We start from the raw sequence: 20,080 nt of genomic DNA on the forward strand, positions 1-20,080 counted from the left end.
TAGTGTTGTTTAAAATGACTCTTTCCACCTCTGCACACTTGGGAATTACTTTAGTATATTTTAACAAATCATTATTATTATTGTAGCAGAGTATATTACATTATCTTTATTTTGTTTGTATTTTGTTTTATACAGCAGTCCCAGATAACATTTTGTTCAGGGCCTTGAGGAAATTGGTTCCGGGCTCTGATGGCTGTAGTAGCTGTCCCCGCTACTGGAGAAACGCTGGGGTCCTTGACATGGCGAAGATGGGGGTGAGCTGGGGTAGCGTCGTCCCCTTTGGTCTGGGGATTGATGGCGGTGAGAATACTCCTGCTCTGGCGAGAAGCCACACCTTGGTGACCCAGCATAATGTTGATATCTCTGCGGTGATGCATGCGGAAAGAAGCGTGAAGCTGCTCTTCCCCGCTGATGAGGGGACCATTCTGGTGAGCGCTGGTGCTGCCTGAAGTCCTCATGCCTGGATGGTGAAGACTTGTGTCGTTTTAAGTCGGTCACCGCCAACCTCAAGGTCTGGACTTCTGCTGACAGTTGTTTGATGGCTGATAATACATCAGGGGTTTGGTCTGAGGATGCTGCTGCTTTGGTGGACACCATTGCTGTGAGGTGTGCAACTGGTTGTGAGCCAGTGTTAGAACTGGAAATAGTGGTGGCTGCATTCTGTGGTTGTGCAAGCCGAAGTGCTTCTTGTGCTCGCTCCCACTTACACGCCACTGCTAGGGCCTCCGCCAACGTTGTAGCCCCATGTTCATGGCACTTCACTTGCAAAACTGGGTCTAGTCCAGCAACAAATCGTCAGAACTGCTCCATAGTTATAGCCGTTTTTCTATAATTTGGAAACATTTCAAAAACTAGCCTAGTTATCTCTGCAGCAAAAACTTCAAGTGGGTCCTTCAGCATGCACTGACGGGCATTCACAAAAGTCTGAAAACGTTGCAAAAACTGCTTGCTGCCAAAAACATCAGTCAGTCGGGAAACACACGCATCATAGTCCTTCTGTGTGGCGGGTGGCAGTGATAACCAGTATGCTAAGGCATCACCGCTTAGCCTAGTTGGCAAAATGGTAGCTAAATTCTGTTGCTGAGACGCAGGACATGCTCGTACAGCGAGCTCTAATCTGGCTTTACACAGAGAAAAACTTTCTTTGTCCTTACTGTCACCGTGGGCAGCACGGTGGTGTAGTGGTTAGCACAGTTGCCTCATAGCAAGAAGGTTCCTGGTTCAAACCCAGTGGCCAGTGAGGGCCTTTCTGTGTGGAGTTTGCATGTTCTCCCCGTGTCTGCGTGGGTTTCCTCCGGGTGCTCCGGTTTCCCCCACAGTCCAAAGACATGCAGTTAGGTTAACGTGGGGCGGCCTTGGGCTGAAGTGCCCTTGAGTATGGTACCGAACCCCTGACTGCACCCTGGGCGCTGTGTGTGGCTGCCCACTGCTCTGGGTGTGTGTGCATGTGTTCACTGCTTCAGATGGGCTATATGCAGAGGATGAATCTCACTGTGTATGAAGTGTGGATGTGACAAATAAAAAGGTTTTTTTGATTGAATTACACTGGACATACGCTGGTCCCCAGCAGTAGACTCACCCAGCCTAACATTAGCAGCATCCTCGCTCCTATTTGCTTCAGCTGTAGATGCATTTTGTTGGGCAAACAGCACAACTTCCTCATCGGAGCTCATGTTTCGTCGCCTGAGATTGGAAGACTAGCAGCTGATAAACGTTGTGACTTGCATAAGCACTCAGTGATCAGCAATGTTCATCCAAAATGCACTCACTGTCAAACTCAGCTAGCCCCAGTAACTTAGCCCACTGCTCGGTCGAAAAAAAACCACGAATCTTCCAATAACAACGAAAACACCGCTGACACCAGCCTGTAACCCTAAAAGTTGGCGCAAGTGCATGGAAACTCCCGTCCTCCTTACCGGGGCGTGGAATAAACGGGCTACAGGCGGTTTACAGAAATTCAGTTTATTGCAGACCGAACACTTGCATACAACTTCTTCACTCCTCTCACGTCTTTTTCTCCTCTCTCCCCGTGTTCCTCTTTTCTCCTCCCCATGGTCACTTTCCCCCCGGAACCAATTTCCTCAAGGCCCTTAACAAAATGTTATGTGATACTGCTTTACAAAACAAAATACAAACAAAATAAAGATAATGTAATATACTCTTTTTTTATTATTATTATTGCAGGGAGAGTTAAAGCTGTGGTGTCCATTCAGCCTGATGCACATGTGTTCATTGGAGAGCGTCTTACTCTCAGATGCGACACACAGGGAGGAGGAGACACTCAGTGGCCATACAGCTGGAATAAGAATAATAATAGACTCTCCACAGACAGAAGATCTATAACCTCAAAGGAGTTTAGTATCTGGTCTGTTGGTGACTCTGACGGTGGTTCCTACACCTGCAGTGGACAGGATTCAGAGATCAGTGATGCTGTTACACTGACTGTATCAGGTCAGTCTGTGGGGTTTTTGTTTTAATTTAATATGTTTCCATTATTTTTTAGGGTTCAGATTTTGAGCTGTCAGTAACTGAGTCCCTGTTTGTTTAGTTTGTCTCGTCGGCACCAATTTCTTTCTTTCTTTCTTTCTTTCTTTCTTTCTTTCTTTCTTTCTTTTTCTTTCCCAAATTCTAATGGCCCTGTCATACTATAGCGTTTTGTTCAACGTTTGGTTGCGTTTTTAAAAATTTGAGAAACGCCGGGGAACGTCGACGTTCTTCAAATTAAGTTTCTAGGTCAACGATGTCTTGTAACGCTTGGGTAACGCTCAGCCAACGTTCCCTCAGTGTCAGGCGACGTTTGTGGTCCAAAATAGCAGCAAAGCCTAGCGTTCTCATAGCGTCCACAGCGCTTTGATAGCATTATCATAGCGTTTGGGTAGCGTCTGCCTTGCGTCCAGGTAATGTTCTGGACGTTACACAGACGCTGGAAAAATTCAGAACGCTGACAGACGTTAGAAAGATGTTGAAAGAGCGTTACATGAGCGTTAAGAACGCTCGGTGAACGCTGACGAACGCTGAAAAACGTTGGCGACACGCTGGACAGACGTTCGATGGACGTTACACAGGCGTTAGGCAAGCGTTACCCAAGCGCTAGGCACGCGCTGGACACTCGACCCTGATGGGCCGGCGTCCGCCTAGCGTCCAGGGAACGTCCTGACTTTCGAGTAACGTTCGAGTAACGCCCGCAAACTTTCGTGTAACGTTCCTCTAACGTGTAAATAGCGTTTTCATAGAACGTCCTGAATTTTTGTGCACACCCAAAACTATTTTTCACCCTCAGCGTTCGCCGACGTCCCTCGACGTTCCCCAATGTTTGCCGACGCTCGTCTAACTTTCTTGTAACTTTTTTCTAACGTTCTCGACGTTCCTCTGCGTTTCGCAACACGTTACTCGAATGCTGGTGAGAACGTCGTAGTGTGACAGGGCACTAACAGAAAGCGAGAGCGCCCGAAAGGGGAAACCGAGCCGAGCCGCCATTTTGAATCCTCATTCACGGCTGTAATGCAAATGGCTTCCTCCTCGGTATACAAGTGCACTTCCATGGCAGGAAAAACACTACATTCTGCCGCCTATGTAGTGCCCTATTTATACAAATAGGAGTCATTCAGGATTCAGCCATGTTTTTGCTCGACCAAAGTTATCCAGTATTATGACCTTTATATTGCATAAATAAAGCCATTTGGTGAAACTTTGAAGAAGAGATTGTACTGGTTTAAAGTTTTTACCGAACGTAATATTATGTATGAGGATAACATGGTCCAAAATGGGCCTCATTAACTAATGAGATCAAACTGTGAGCAAGTTAGAGGTTTTTAGCTTTCTGCTGAAATGTTTTATTTTATTTCTTCTTCCTCAGGGTAGTGAAACTCGCTCTCGCTGTGAACACTGTCGTTATCGCTATCCATGCTGTAAAATTAATGCTATTCTCCTGAGAAATGCTGGCAAACATTTAGGATACAGACCCGCTCGCCAGCCAATCAGAGCGCAGGATTTGGACCGCGAAAAAAAATATAAATGTTTATTTTTGAAATATTTATTAACGCATTTAATGAGCACAGTGAATCTATTGCTTCTGTTGTGAAGTGAAAAGCAGCTCTGACACCTTCATCATTTCATACCAACAGAAAAACCCAAAGCGACTGTGAGAGTGAATCCTCAGAGCTTCGTCTACACTGGAGACACCATCACTCTGAGCTGTGAGCTGCAGCAGGGGGCTGGATGGCAGTTTCACTGGGACAAATATAATCAGGATTCGCAGTTTGTGAACACTGGAGCTACAGACACCAACACACTCAGAGTGATAGTTGATACTGCAGGAGAAACCGGGTATCTGTGTGGAGCACACAGGCGGAACGCACGGACAAACACAGACTACTACACAGACTCCAGTGATGAAGTCAGGATTACAGTAAGAGGTACAGCATAAAATTTTCACTTTTTTCAGCAGGTCTGAAGTTAGGAGGGGTGTGAATAAAAATACTGCATCATTATAGCAGTTCCATGTTATTCTATAATGTTTTAAATAATCTTGAAATAAGTTTTAAAAGGTAGGTGTTATTTGTGGTCAGTGAGGTCGAACAAGGCTCAGTAAAGTCAGTAAAACAGTTGAGGGTCATTCCACGTCAATTCAACCAGGGCCCGCGCACTTGGGTCTCAAAAAATTCTGAAAAAAATCACCAGATGTGCCCATGTTACCTGGGAGAAACACTGTAAATTTATTTGAATGTAAGATGTATACTTTCCATGTTACAGCCAGTTTTACTGGGGGAGGGGGTGTCTAATTTGTTCAGACTCCTTTTTTTTGTCAAAGTTCACAAGCCCATAGCTCAAGAACTAAACCATGTAGGAGGCTCAAATTTTGCATGCTGGTGCATAAATAGGAATAGTATGTAGCAAAACTGTCATTTTGGGTCTGGATGGTCCTGCATGGTCATAGCACTCCCTCAAAGATGATCAAAATTTTATTGGAGTTTTTGGCTGTGCTCTGTTTAGGCCTTCAGAAGACATATTTTTACCCAACATAGGCTCTTGATTTTTTTCCCTTATTGAGATAAGTAAGTAGAGAAACACTCAAAAAAAAAGCAATAAAAAAAAAGGAAACTCTATCAGTGTTTGAACAGAAGACCTCACAAGTCTGACAAATCATTTTGGATGTCATTTTCAGAGCATCGTAACACCTTGTGGGTAAATAACCAAAGAGTAAATAACCAAAGGCCAATTTCGCCCTGACATGATCACCTGAGAGTGCCTGTGCAGGGGTGGAGGGATCCTTTTCAATTTCAGTGATTCAGTGATTTTAGGGGCATCTGTGTTTACTCTCAATATTGATCCCTCCACCCCTGCACAGGCACTCTCCAGTGATCATGTCAGGGCAAAATTGGCCTTTGGTTATTTACTCTTTACATTAATGTTATAGAAAACATATTGCTCTCAATGGTGCATTTTGCCCATGTTCAGGGTGGAAAATAAAAAAGAAAGATTCAAGTAAGACAAGCCAAATTGGTGTTTTTAAAAAGAAGGTATCATGGAGAATAAAGAAAAAAATATTTTAAAAAATCTGAGCACATTCCCACAAGGTGTTACGGTGCTCTGAAAATGACATCCAAAATGATTTGTCAGACTTGTGAGGTCTTCTGTTCAAACACTGATAGAGTTTCCTTTCTGTTTATTGCTTTTTTTTGTGTGTGTTTCTACTTATCTCAATAAGGGAAAAAAATCAAGAGCCTATGTTGGGTAAAAATATGTCTTCTGAAGGCCTAAACAGAGCACAGCCAAAAACTCCAATAAAATTTTGATCATCTTTGAGGGAGTGTTATGACCATGCAGGACCATCCAGACCCAAAATGACAGTTTTGCTACATACTATTCCTATTTATGTACCAGCATGCAAAATTTGAGCCTCCTACATGGTTTAGTTCTTGAGCTATGGGCTTGTGAACTTTGACAAAAAAAGAGTCTGAACAAAATAGACACCCCCTCCCCCAGTAAAACTGGCTGTAACATGGAAAGTATACATCTTACATTCAAATAAATTTACAGTGTTTCTCCAAGGTAACATGGGCACATCTGGTGATTTTTTTTTTTTTTCAGAATTTTTTGAGACCTAAGTGCGCGGGCCCCGGTTGAATTGACGTGGAATGACCCTTGAGTGTGTGTTTATCAAGAGCCTATGTTGGGTAAAAATATGTTGAGTGTATGTGTGTTAATATGTTTATAGAAAACATATTACTCTCAATGGTGCATTTTGCCCATGTTCAGGGTGGAAAATAAAAAAGATTTAAGTAAGACACATATCTCGTATGTGAGATACAGACTGGTGGATACAGGTGATACAACTGTTATTTCACAAAATATAATAATAATTTATTATTATTATTATTATTATTATTATTATTATTATTATTAAGCCATTCAATTATGATGAGAAGAATGAACACATTCCTAATCTCTTATAAAGGTGTTTATACCTGTATGGAAACAGAGAAGTGCAGAAATACTCACTATAACATTATTCCATGTAACTGTTGAATTCTGGATTCTGATTGGTCAAAAGGTGTTGATTAATTTTCTATAACAGCAGCTCTGACAGTGCACTTGTTACGGGTCCCAGGGATGGGAGACTGCGGTAACAAATACATGACCTGTATAAAGCAGGTAAAGCAGAGGAATGAGGACACAGTGCACCTTGTTTCCTTCCCAGATTGCTTCTGAGGAAACAGCGTCAGTTCCGCTCCCTTACTGTTCCCCGGAACAACTAGTGACAACACAAGCATTCCGCCCCTCCCATTTCCAACATAAGCGAAGCACCTCAAGGCAATATACGACTTCTAATTCAAAACATAAATGTATACATGAACAAAAATAATTATAATACTAATTAAAGGAGTCTTACCACCTAAATGTGGTCACCCTATTTTAGGTGTGCCACACACTCATTCTAATATGGTACTGTTTCTATAGTAACAGCTCATTCAGAGGGACTTGTATGGTGGATGCTTCACATAATCTAAGCCCAAAGATAAAGAGATTAAAAACATGTAATTTAACAAAACTATAAAAAAAGTGTATAATTGTTATGGTGAAGTTTTCTGTTCGAAGATGTTTATTTAAATTAATTTAATTTATGGAAGGAGTCTCCAGTGTCAGCACTTTGAAACAGTCAGAGCTAAAGATGTAGCTTTAAAGGAGAGATGCAGAGCCTTTATTTTTAAATGCATTTCTGAGTGGATAGTATCTCCATCCTTGACTCTTGTATGCTGTATAAATGGGAATAAAAAAAAATATATTTTTTGAGAGTTAAAATCGACCACAAAGTTGGCATTCGAGCTGAGCCAGCCAGCCCTGAGTGCATGACGTCACTGCAGTAACCGGTTTTAAGGCCTTTTACAGCTATAGACCAAAGTCATATAAATAAAAATTTATGGTGAAAGTAAGAAAAAACGTTACCGACTTGCTCAACTAAGACTGGTTTGACTTCATTGATTGTGGGTTGACTCTCATTAAAACAGGATGGGTGTTATAACTTATGCAACATACATGTACATGCATGCATTTTCACTGATAAAATGTAAAAGGCTAATTAAATAATCAGATGAACTGAGACTATCACATTCTGAAGCAAATTAAATAATCTTATACCGGTAACTGAAACACACAATACAAGTTACATGTATTTAATCTAAATGCAGGCAAACAACGTGTTGTTTTTGTTGTTTTGTATCCAAATGAGAGTCGGAGCTTACCCGTCTGTGTTCTCGCTTCTTGAAGGCTGATCTTGTGGCCGATTGTTTTGAAATAATCTGACTTTCAGTTGTTCGTTCAGTTCTCCGTTCATTCACTTCTTCCACATAAGGGCGAGATGGCAGCAATATCCAGCGCAGAAATAAGATGGCTGCTCCACTCATTCTCTATTTTGTCCATATGGAGTATTCCACCATTACTGCTCGGCTCAGGCAATTGCAAAGATTTGGACGCGTTTTGCTAGACATTCACTGGCACATTGGGCGCCTATGAAGTGGTCTCTGCTCTGCACGTTTTATTGAAGACTCGTACGAAACCTCTGATCTGCTGAGGAGCATTGGCTATAAGCCCATATTGAAAGAGGGTGCAGTATCAACAATTAAAGAAAAAGAAAACTACAAGAAAAGGAAAGTATTTATTTTGTTTATTTATTAAAAAAAAAAGCAAAGTTCAGTTGCACCAGTCCTCCCAGGGTGAGCCGAAGGTTGTTGCTAAAACCCGGGATGGAATGGGACGTGACATATCGCTCGGGCAGTGACCTCCCCGCAGTTCTTGCTAAAACCGGTGACGTCCTGTTCCGTCCCGGGTTTTAGCAGTTTGAACATTCTTGGACCATGAATGCAACGTAAATCCACCTTCTGTCATGTTGCTGGCAGGTGCAGCAACACATCTACGTGGCATGGCGATAAATTAGCTCAAAATGGAGGATCGGAGTTGCAGCCAGCTCTGTGTTTTAGTATAGCGGAAATGGTGATGAGACCGATAGGCTTCCTGCTGTGACGTTATGGACGTCAAGGTCATTCACTTAGACTGCTACCTATATAAATCACTTTAATCATAAAAATGACTATATTAGATTTATTGTTAACGCTTAAAACTATTCCTGTGCCATTCTTGAGGTCTCAAGGCATTTATAAACGAAAGTGAGGACATGGCTCTGCGTATATGCTTTAAGTTTTCTGAAAAGGACAGAGGAGTTCATGCTTTGCAGTTTATCTGTAATAGGACAAGCTGCTTTTTTGCCTTATTAACTAAATGAGAGAGAAACAAATCAAGGCTGGTGAGGAAATGCCTGTTTATAGCTACAATATAACGCATGTGATAACAGGGACACACTTGTTTTGTTGATGCGCCACAACATTAAATGGTAACTACAAATGGATAAAAAGTGCGATGTTGTTCAATAAAAAATTAAAAAATGGTAATCATTGACAAATGGCTTTAGTATCGGAGGAATGAAACACTTCGGTACATGATGTTATCAGGAAATAATCATCTGTAGTAACACAAACTCCATCTCATCACTGATTATTTTTCTGGAACAACACAACATGGTGTGATTTTATTCCTTAAGTGTGCATGTACAGTATAATACAGTGTCTCTGAAACTAGAAGTCTCAAATATGAGAAATGTAAGAAATCATCTTCACTTGATTACAGTGTAAAGACAACATAGATTGGACAATAAATAACTTATAAATACTCTAGATGTAAATACACAGTAATTAATACAAACCCAGGTCAGGAAATGTAGGGACGGCCTGTTGAAATTGAAATTAAAACTGAAAACAATGATTTGTAAATAATTTTGATCTGCCTTGCACTCAAAACCAAACAACAGCACATTATTTGAGTTTTTCACTCATTAATTTTTATTTCTTCATTAATTTATTTATTTACTTATTTCTTTTTCAAAATAAACACTTTTTAATTTTGATTCTTGCAACACATGTCCAAAAATTTGGGACAGTAAAGCATTTACCACTTTGTAATGTTGCCATTCTTTCTCTCAACACTTAAGATGTTTAAGGAATGAAGACTCCAAGTGATGAAGCGTTTCAGGTGTTATTTTGTCCCGTTCTTCCTGCAAACAGGTCTTAAGGTGTGTAACAGTACGGGGTCGTCACTGGCATATTTTCCATTTCTAAATTCTCCACACATTCTCTATTGGGGACAGAGGGGACATGCCCTCTTCTTCCACAGCCAGGCCTTTGTGATGTGAGCAGAATGTGGTTTTGCATTGTCTTGTTGAAATCTCCCTGGAAAAGATTTTGTCTTGAAAGCAGCAGATGTTGCTCCAAAATACTTACCCTTTACACACCAAAATTCCTCCAGATTCATTAACTCATTTAATGATGATATGCAACATAGAGGGTGAAATATCAAAATCCCTTTCTGTCTTTCTTTGAGGAACATTGTTTTGAAACATTTCAGTCATTTTCTCACACATTTCTTGACAAACTGGAGATCCTCGGCTCATCTTTGCTCCTCAAATACTCGGCCTTTCCTGGATACTAGTTTTGTCCCAAATCATGATTACAATCACCTGTTGACATCACCTGTTTCAAATCACATCATTATTGAATTGTTTTACCTCATTACTAGCCCTACATTGCCTCGTTCCAACTTTTTTTGGAATGTGTTGCAGGCCTGAAACACAGGAATGGATGTATATTAACAAATGAAATGAAGTTAACCAACAAAACATGAAATATCTTGGGTTCATTCTGTTTGCAATGAATTACAAGTCAAAGTAAATTTAGAAATCACTGCTTTTGTTTTTTATTTGCATTTTCCATTTCTGAACTTGATTTGGGGTTGGATATGTCACATTATAATATGATGTTTCTAACTAAACATCTGAACTCCATCAAGTGTTGTAAAGTCATATTTATTTTGTTGAATAAAGCAATTTCATGAACTATGATGGAAAAGATAATGAGAGTTAAATACAAATTCACTGAAATGAAAACATGGGTTTAATGTGTTTTAAATAAAAATAGTACACCTGTACCTGGCCCAAGATGTAATCTCAATCAGAATATTTCATTTCAACTTTTGCAAATTCTTCCAAATTATTTTGATTTAGTTGTAAATATCACTTAAACTTGGATGTGTAGTTTCACTCATCTAACATCTTGGTGTAATTAGTAATTATGTGTAACTTTTCCTGACTGTGTAGTTGGGCTTTTGTAGTTACTCTGTGACTCTGTAACCAGGGCTTTGTAAAATAAAGTGTTTCTGTAAGAAACCATAACTGCTGACAAATCACTTTCATCACATTCACACAAAATGGAACTGCTCACATCACGATCACCACTTATTGCTGATACAGCTGTTTTTCACAGCCCTGTTCTGCTTCCTTTTACCAGTGACAGAAACATGAGTGTGTAAGAATGAATCATAATGTATATGGTTCATAAAGACTACAGCCGACATTATCCAGTTCAGTTTGGAAACGGATGATACCTGTTCATAAATACATTGAAAATATTGTAGATTTTGTAGTTTAAAAAAGAAAAAAAAATCTTTGGAAAGAAGTTAGATGACAGCTTTTCGACTGTTTTTAAACCATTATATATGAATGATGACAAATTTACCATGATAGTTTAGACAATTTATTATATTTCTCCAGTGAAATCAAAACCTATAGCATCTGTGAATCCTGATAAACAGGTGTTCAGTGGAGACGCCGTCACTGTGAGATGTGACCAACAGGATGAAAGTGTCTCGAGCTGGCAGTACAGCTGGTATAAAGATCCTTCACACAGTGGTGTCAGTAGTGAACAGGTGTACACAATCAGTGGTGTTAAAGTGACCCACACAGGTAACTACACCTGTAGAGGAGCAGAGAGAGGAGGCTCACGCTCATCACACTTCAGTGATGCTGTTACACTGGAAGGTGTGGGTGTGTGAGTTTGCTTGAGTGAGACATTAAAATGTGCAATTAGATATTCTTAGATTCTCATTATTAAATAAACCTACAAATTAACCATTTTGTGTTTCCTGTGTAACAGAGAGACCACCGCCAGTACTGAGTGCATCTCCACAGAGCTGGCTGACTGAAGGAGACTCAGTGACTCTAAGCTGTGAGGTTACTGGCTCCTCTACAGACTGGACATTCAGCTGGTACACAACTGTTCCCTACAGATCCGGATTAACTCAAATAACAAATAGTCGTGGCTATAACATGTCTGTGGAGCTCCTCTCAGACAGCAGCAGAGGATCTGGAGGCAAATACACTCTCAGTCCTGCTGCTCTGAATCACACAGGAGTTTATATGTGCAGAGGAGAGAGAGGAGAACCAGCCTTTCACACACAGTACAGCAATCCACAGCCTCTATGGATCACTGGTGAGGAACATTAACAATGGGTTTGGGTTAAAGTTTCTGACTGCAAAGTTGAATTCTGGGTAAAATGTTCTATTTCTATTGCTGCTGGAATTTTGAGATGCTTTGTTGCTGCACACACTGTGTCTCCTATGTGTAAATATTTTGCCGAGATAAAATACGTCCCGCATTTTATGATTCCGGAGGTCGCTGAAGCAAGTGAGCAACAATATCACATGACCACTGTGGGGCGTGTTGGACCTACTTTTAACCAAAACAAGTCGGTGTGGGCAAACATGGTGGACTCGTCTCTCCTGCCAGCTAAAATCCAGCGGAAATGAAAAGGAAAGCCTGCCTAGTGAGTGTAACTGCAAGATAGAGCAAGGTTAGATGACGTGTCATTTTTCTGGACAGATAACTAAATCATTCTCGCTAGCGTTTAGCTATCTTGGCCTTAGAAGCCATGAGCTCATCTCCACGGTAGCGTGTATGGAGTTATACACCTAATGTTTTGATCTTACAGAGAAACAATAACACAAAAGCAGTAACAGAGAAAATATATATTTGTCTTTTTTTCACGGATCTATTCATGAAGGTCAACCACAAATTACATCCCTGTGACTCAAAACTCTCCGAGGTCGATGCAGAGTCACAATGTTTTCTTCGCGTCACCATCCTGGTGTGACGCAGTTCCATAGTTATGCTAACTGGTTAAAGCTCCCTGCATTCAGCTGTTTCCTGTTTCTGTAGGGCCGTACCGTATACCTTAAGAGGGAGGAAAATGGTCCCATAACAGAGAAAAGCGACCCTCAGGACATCGAAATGATCACATCTCGTCAGCCTGATATTGTTCTTGCGAGATGTAGGAAAATGTCATGCATGGAAAATGTTTTTGAAAATTTCAGATCACTTTGTAGTCAGCACCGTTAAACAGAGTATGATATGGTGGTGTGAATGTCAGTTGAGATTCATTCAATATTTATTAATATGTATAAGGCAGTTAAAGAACCCTTCACTTCTCGGCCTTTTGGCTAAGATCAAGTGTAGTATTTGTTCTTATCAGTTTAATATCTGATATGTTCTCTAAATGAGCAAGTTTTTGGGCAGCACGGTGGTGTCGTGTTTAGCACTGTCGCCTCACAGCAAGAACGTTCTGGGTTCGAGCCCCGTGGCTGATGGAGGGCCTTTCTGTGTGGAGTTTGCATGTTCTCCCCGTGTCTGCATGGGTTTCCTCCGGGTGCTCCAGTTGCCCCACAGTTCAAAGACATGAAGTCAGGTTAACATGGGGCAGCCTTGGGCTGAAGTGCCCTTGAGCAAGGTACCTAACCCAACCCCTAGCTGCTCCCCAGGTGCTGTAATATGGCTGCCCACTGCTCTGGGTGTGTGTGCATGTGTTCACTGCTTCAGATGGGTTAAATGCAGAGGATGAATTTCACTGTGCTTGAACGTGCATGTGGCAAATAAAGGCCGCTTCTTCTTCTTCTGAATGCTGGTTGAGTTTGGTGACAAAAGTCATGTGCTGTCTTTTTGTTCCGTCTCTGCTCCTCATTTTGTCATTGGTTTATTTTCCCTGATATAAAGAGGATGAAGGAGATGATTGAGGATCTATGGGCTGGAGGGTTTTATTATAAAATCCAGAAAGCCAGAGCAGGTCAACAACACTGGAGATGTCACTGAATATGAATATATTATTAAGAATGAACAGGGGTGGGTTTCCCGAAAGCCTCTTAAGGCCAAGAGAGTCTTAAATTACCTCGAAAGAGCCATCGTCAAGCTAATGTAGCTTTCCCAAACAACATCGTTGCCTAAAGTAGTCCTTGAGTTGCTTGAAATTTATGAGAGACCCTGACCACTCGTTCAAAACAAAGAGCGACTCTCTCACAGCCAAATACACAGACTGCATATGCGCTGTAGAGGGATGCTCACAGTCAACGGGGGAAACTGGTGTTGAATCTGCTGCCCGTGTTAAATTATTTTTCTTTTAATTATTTTTCTTCACTTTCTGGTGCAAGTACATCCAGTTAATTATTAAATAAATAAGCAAAACTTTATGAATATATTTCAAAATGTTATGGAGTTACATATGGATATCATCATGTCACATTGATATCACCACATTTTAATCAAATTTAAGTCCATTAGGCGAGTGATTAACTAATTTAGCGTCATAAATGAGACACATTTCTGCACCTCTAACACTGTGTGTGTGTGTGTGTGTGTAGGAGAGAGAGAGGGGTTTTGAACTGTGTGTAGTGTGTACCAAAGGAGGTTGAATTGACCTCCATAGATAGATAGATAAGGAGGCCAATACAACTTCCTTAGGTACACACTACACACAGGTCAAAACCTCTCTCTCTCTCTCTCTCTCTCTCTCTGTGTGTGTGTGCACGTCTCAGGGAGCTCTTTGCCCACTCTGCACTGTGGATAACAGTTGAAATAATCCTGATTGCATGATCGGGGGGTAACAGTGAAATGAGCGAGCACAGAGAACACATTTACTTAATTATTTAGCTTATTATTTGCTCATTCTTTCATGATGTGAACATTTGTTCATTTAATTAAAAACACGCTTGGAATAAAAATACTGCCCCAAAACATAAAATGGTTTCATGAATTAATTACCACATTATATTTGTAATGCTTCCAGATGATACTATATATTCTCTTATTTTAAACACTTTATATTTCATGATATTTTGGTTAAAAACGAATGCCATGTGACCTTATCGACTGGATTTGGCAACTACTAATGCCTTCAGCAATGACAGTACAATTGCCTTTAGCAACTACTAATGCCTGTATCAGGGACGCGCATTACAAAGATGCTCTTCAGATTCCTTCTTACGAGTGAGTTCGGGAAAACCATGTACAGAGACAATGTTCATTGCTTAAGAGTCTCTCAACTCGCTCTTTAGCTCTAAAGGGCAACATTACTAGAAAACCCACCCCTGATCATGTGTTCTTAACAGATACAAAGATGTTAACAAAAGGCACAAGTAGGCTGGTACCAAAATCCAGAATTGTGACACCCAAAGGCATTTTTGAGACAAAGTCGGCAAACAGTCTTATTTTGTCAATTTGGGTGTGCCAAATTCAAATCTGCAATATGCTGAGCTCTATCTAACCTCTGTTGACCTCTAGAGGTCATTGAACTTTGGGCCTGTAAACGTCTCAGCTGAACCCAGTTTCTCAGCTTTCTAAGGAATGAAATGTACTAAAATGATTAGTGAAGTTAGCAAATGGCCTTGTTTGTTAAATGTTTGGGTGCTGAATTCATTTTTCATTTGTAAAACGACATATGACCTCTGATAACCTCAAGGTCATTAAACTTGGCCTATAGGCCTATGCATTTAACGGCATTTTTAAACTGACTTTACTCCCCCAAAAGAATATGAACAGACAATAAACAAATAAATGCCAGTCCATGTACATGTGACTTACTTTTCACAATGAGAATGCCTAGGCGATCACCTTACATAACATTGCATTACATTTAGCGGTTATTGTTTATACAAAGCGACTGAAAAAAGGACAGATTCAGCAGCATACAAAATGTGGGGGTATACAGGTTAATCAGGGTTAGTATATATGAGAGTTTTTTTCTTTGTTGTTTGTTTTGTTTTAAACGGGGTAAAGCCTTTACAAAAAACAAACAACAAAGAAAAAAATAAGCACTTTTTTGAATTTTGGTACCAGTCTAAAGATTCTGGGGTTGTTTTGTTTGTTTGCTTTCAGAAAACTTTTCAGAAAGACAGGCCCATAAATACTTCAGGTTTAAACACTAATACAAACACAGATATGGATATTCAGAGGACCACACAGTTACAGATGATGCCATGATGTTAGACTGTTATTAAACACAATACAAATATCAGAGCTGTAAAATAGGTAAGAGTCCGACACAGTAAAGTACAATATAAGACCAGAGGGAAAATCCAAAAGAGTCATCAAAAGCAAAGGGTCTAAACACAGCGATGGCAATCACAAACTAAACATGGCTCTGAACTTTACACTGTGTAAATGTATGTGCTGGTGAATGTAATCTACAATGAGGAAGTGATCTGGAGGCGGTGTGTTCGAGCTCAGCTCATACTGAGATGATGGTGCCCTCTGGTGGTGAGGAGGCATTGCCCTGCTGTCCTGTGTCTTTGATCTTCTTTTTTTTTTTTTTTTTGTTCCTTTGCAGCAATTGTAAGACTTTCCTGTGCTTCTCATCCCAGTTTGGATTTTGTCTCTTGGTTTTGACCTTTATCTTTTTGCAGTGTTTATGATTATGGATTATCTGGGGTTAAACTTTTCTGTGTTATGACCCATGCTATGGACTGTGGCTTTAATTACTGGATTAATAAACAGAATTCTGAACACACATGCACTTACTGTATATCCTTATTGCATATTGCACTGATTCTTATTTACATGACTCTCTTCTCTGTTTAAGGTGAATCTCCTCCAGTCTCTCTGATCATCAATCCCAACAGAACTCAACACTTTACTTCTGACTCTCTCTCACTGAGCTGTAACTCTACTGACCAGAGTCGTTCTACTGGATGGACAGTGAGACGATACACACACAGTGAGGGAGTGTTAGATTGTTCTCCATGTAAAATCAGCTCCCTCTCCACATCCTACACTGGAGTTTACTGGTGTCACTCTGAATCTGGAGAAAACAGGAATCCTGTTAACATCACAGTGCAGGGTGAGTCTTCATGTAGTGTGTTTATTATTAAAGGAAAAGGGAAATGTTTCATTACAGAATATTCAGAACTCTGAGTTTCCAACTGGGAAAAACTGTTCAAGAAGACAAAAAAACATGGAATCTTTTCTCTCAGTACATTCCCTGTAATTTCTGTAATTCTGAGTATGGATATGTTTATGCTGTTACTTTCCAGACTGAGTACGAGTCCATGCTTACAGATACCCACACTGATAATGAAATGAGTATTTTATTGAGTATTAATCAATCAGGGATGTCACAAAGCATTTTATTTCTCTCTGTTTATGTTGATTGCTGCTGTGTGCAGTGAACTCATTGTGCTTGGTTTATGATTAATATGTTCTGGTATTAAAACAGTGTTTGTAATAGAGAGTGCAAGGTGGCAACCTGAGTCACATCAGTGAGTTTGGTGATTAGAAATGTGCTGTGAATTTCACCTTCACTCACAAGTAAAGTGTAGACGGTGTGGAGCGAGGGGAAAGGAAGTGTACATGGCTCAGTGCTGTCATGTGTGACAGTTTCTCTACACACTCTCTTCACTGTTCACTCTCACAGATAACTTTGTGCTGCCATAACTAATGGCACCTTCTGTTTGTATACAGATTTACACATTCAATATCGATCAGTGAGAGAAAATATTTATTTTGTAAATGTGGTTTTCTGTGTTGTAGATGGTGCTGTGATCCTGGAGAGTCCTGTCCATCCTGTGACTGAGGGACATCCTCTGACTCTACACTGTTTATATCGAAACCCAAAGCCCTCAAACCTCCGAGGTGATTTCTATAAAGATGGATCAGTCCTCCAGACACAGACTACACGAGAGATGATCATCCTTAAGGTCTCAAAGTCAGATGAAGGTTTCTACCACTGTAAACACCCAGAGAGAGGAGAGTCACTGAAAAGCTGGGTCTCAGTCAGACGTGAGAAACTTTTTAAATATTCACTTTAATACAACTGTGACTTAATGTGTTGAACACAGTATCTTTCTATGATGTAATCTATAGGGCTTAGTTTATCTAAGTCTGTGTACAATGTGCTGTTACACTTGTTCACACAGGTGTAAATTAATTTATTTTTTACTGCAGATTGAACTAAAACATCCAAACATTTAAAAAATAAAACATCATTTTTATTTTATTCATCGTCAGGTCCATCATGTGTAGAAGCTCCATTCTCAGTGCTCATGCCGATCTGCAGTGTAGTGACGGCCTCTCCGTATCTGCTGGCGACCATCATTCTGCTGGTCAAATGTTACAGAGCTCGAAGTAAGAACTCTTTCAGTATGTTTCACATCATGATCATACTAACTTTGAGTAATCGAGAACAACATTTTCACTTTCACAAAAGTAGAAATCATTTGACTCACTTTCATTTTAAAAGCAAAAATCCACACTTGAGTGTTAAAGCACTTGTTCTAAAATGCTCTTACAATAAGATTTAAATGCAAGTTTGATATAAAACACAGCACATCTGTTTCTGAGAGTGAATTTACATGTGACAGATACTTCAGGTGGAGTTACATTTTCACATAATTAATAAAGTACATTATGAACAAATAATAAATAGTGCAGAAGAGTTTCATACGCAGATGGCACTTTTCACTTCACTGTCATTAATAAATATTAAAACAAACAAACACCCTTTAAACTGTGTTTAAGATGAGATCAAATACAGTTTGGTTAATTTTCTGCCATAAACACCTGAAATAAACTATGAAATGAATTAAATGAATGTTTTAATGTCTTTCACAGCTCACACTGTTGAAGAGAGAATTGAGAATGCAGTCATAGAGGAGTGAGCAAAGTTCATCAGTAAAAAGAGGATGCATTTACTGTAAAATTTCATCATGTCTTCTTTAGGATTTTCTGAGGATTTTAAAAGAATCCTGATTTGTTGTTTTTATGTTAATTAGAGCGGTTGGTGAAAAGCCCAGTGATACTGGAGTTAAAATAAGTGAAGCTTTGTGTGTCTGCAAAATAAAAACTAGTTAATTGACTTATCTGAAACATGGTGGGGAACTAACATTGTGTTTTATGTTCTCAGTATTAGTTCTCCCACTACTGTATTTGTCCTGCTGTGTTCTATTTCTGTGTGAGATTAGCTCTAGATGAATTACAAGGAGTAGACTTACAGTCAAGTTTATTTGTATAGCGCTTTTAACAAACATTGTCGCAAAGCAGCTTTACAGAATTTGAACGACTTAAAACATGAGGAAATTTTATCCCTAATCTATCCCCAATGAGCAAGCCTGTGGTGAAGGTGGCAAGGAAAAACTCCCTCAGTCTCAGATACTGTTATATTTTGTTTGACTTTTCAGCTGTGTGAAGTTTAATTGTAGTTGTGTGAGGGGATTTGTGGATGAAGATATTTGATCAATTAAATAAATGCATCATTAATGCACTGAATTATTAACCTGCTCACAATCATGTATCATATGAAGCAATACACTGAGAAAACTCTTGTGCCTTTGCCAACATCAGCATTTTTACTATTTTGTATTTTTATACAGTGATGTACTGGCATTAAAACATTTACTGAGCCAAAATAATAAATTTTCACCAAGACAATGTTTACTTGATTTCAATTTCTTTTATTTCATGTTTTAAACCCCCTTCTGCTGCTGTATCGTTGTCTTTTCATTGTCTTATATTGTCTGTTGACTCCTGCTGTTACACTGGAATTTCCCACATGGGATTAATAAAGTGTTCTCTTAAAAGCAGATACAGGAACTGGATCCTGCAGTATTATTCAGTGTAAGCAGAGGATCTCAGTGCAGTAAAGTTCAGGACTAAATGAGGAATCAAAGAGAAGTGTTATTACTCTTACTGCATGTCTACACACTGCTACACTGATGTACAGGACTAACATCACACTGAAAATGTCCACAACACAGGAAATTAACATTACAGCAGCAGCAGTGATTCAGACAATCAAAGCTCCTCATGAATTGAATTATACGGTTTCACTGTTAAACCCTGCTAGATAACTTCCCAGCCCTGGCAGAGGAATTAAATAGTCAGGATGAGAGGTTTGTGAATCAAGCTTGTATCAAAATCAATGCTGTATATGAGCACGAACACAGTCTACACAACTGGGGCAATTTTTTGAAAGGTGTCTGCAGGGAAGACCATCACACACTTCCTCCAACGGAAAATTGTAACAAGAAAATAGTTTCATGCATATTTTGCTGTCTGAATAAACATTTATTCCCTTTTGTTACTCTCAGAGGTCATGCTACACCACCAGCAGCCAGCAGAGGGCAACAGCAGCACACAGTGAGAGAGACCATTCAGGAGAACCCTGTTACCCAGAATTCTCCAGGTTGATTATTCTGGATTGCCTGCACCTGCCAGGCAGGATACTTAAAGCCAGCCTTTCACACAGCCATCTGTCATGCGTTTGTAGAGAGGTGACTGGTATGGTATATCAGGTCTTTGTCTAAGGAAAGGTTATAATGGGAAAATGGAAATAAACACATTTGAAAAAGAACTGAAAGGAAAGGCAGGAAGAAAGCAGA

General features: G+C 39.9%; 1 protein-coding gene and 1 pseudogene across 1 annotated transcript; both read left to right on the forward strand.

The window, feature by feature from the left end:
• Positions 1-248: 248 nt before the first annotated feature.
• LOC132885977 (B-cell receptor CD22-like) lies at positions 249-19,842 on the forward strand. The gene is made up of 8 exons (XM_060920513.1): positions 249-438; positions 2,185-2,451; positions 4,125-4,415; positions 11,156-11,428; positions 16,288-16,545; positions 17,235-17,483; positions 17,712-17,828; positions 19,790-19,842. Exons 1-8 carry the CDS (start codon positions 249-251, stop codon positions 19,840-19,842), a joined length of 1,698 nt encoding a protein of 565 aa, XP_060776496.1.
• Positions 12,861-13,004, forward strand: LOC132897927 (U2 spliceosomal RNA; annotated as a pseudogene).
• Positions 19,843-20,080: the final 238 nt, after the last annotated feature.

Source organism: Neoarius graeffei, chromosome 1 (assembly GCF_027579695.1).
Source record: "Neoarius graeffei isolate fNeoGra1 chromosome 1, fNeoGra1.pri, whole genome shotgun sequence".
Lineage (NCBI taxonomy): Eukaryota > Metazoa > Chordata > Actinopteri > Siluriformes > Ariidae > Neoarius > Neoarius graeffei.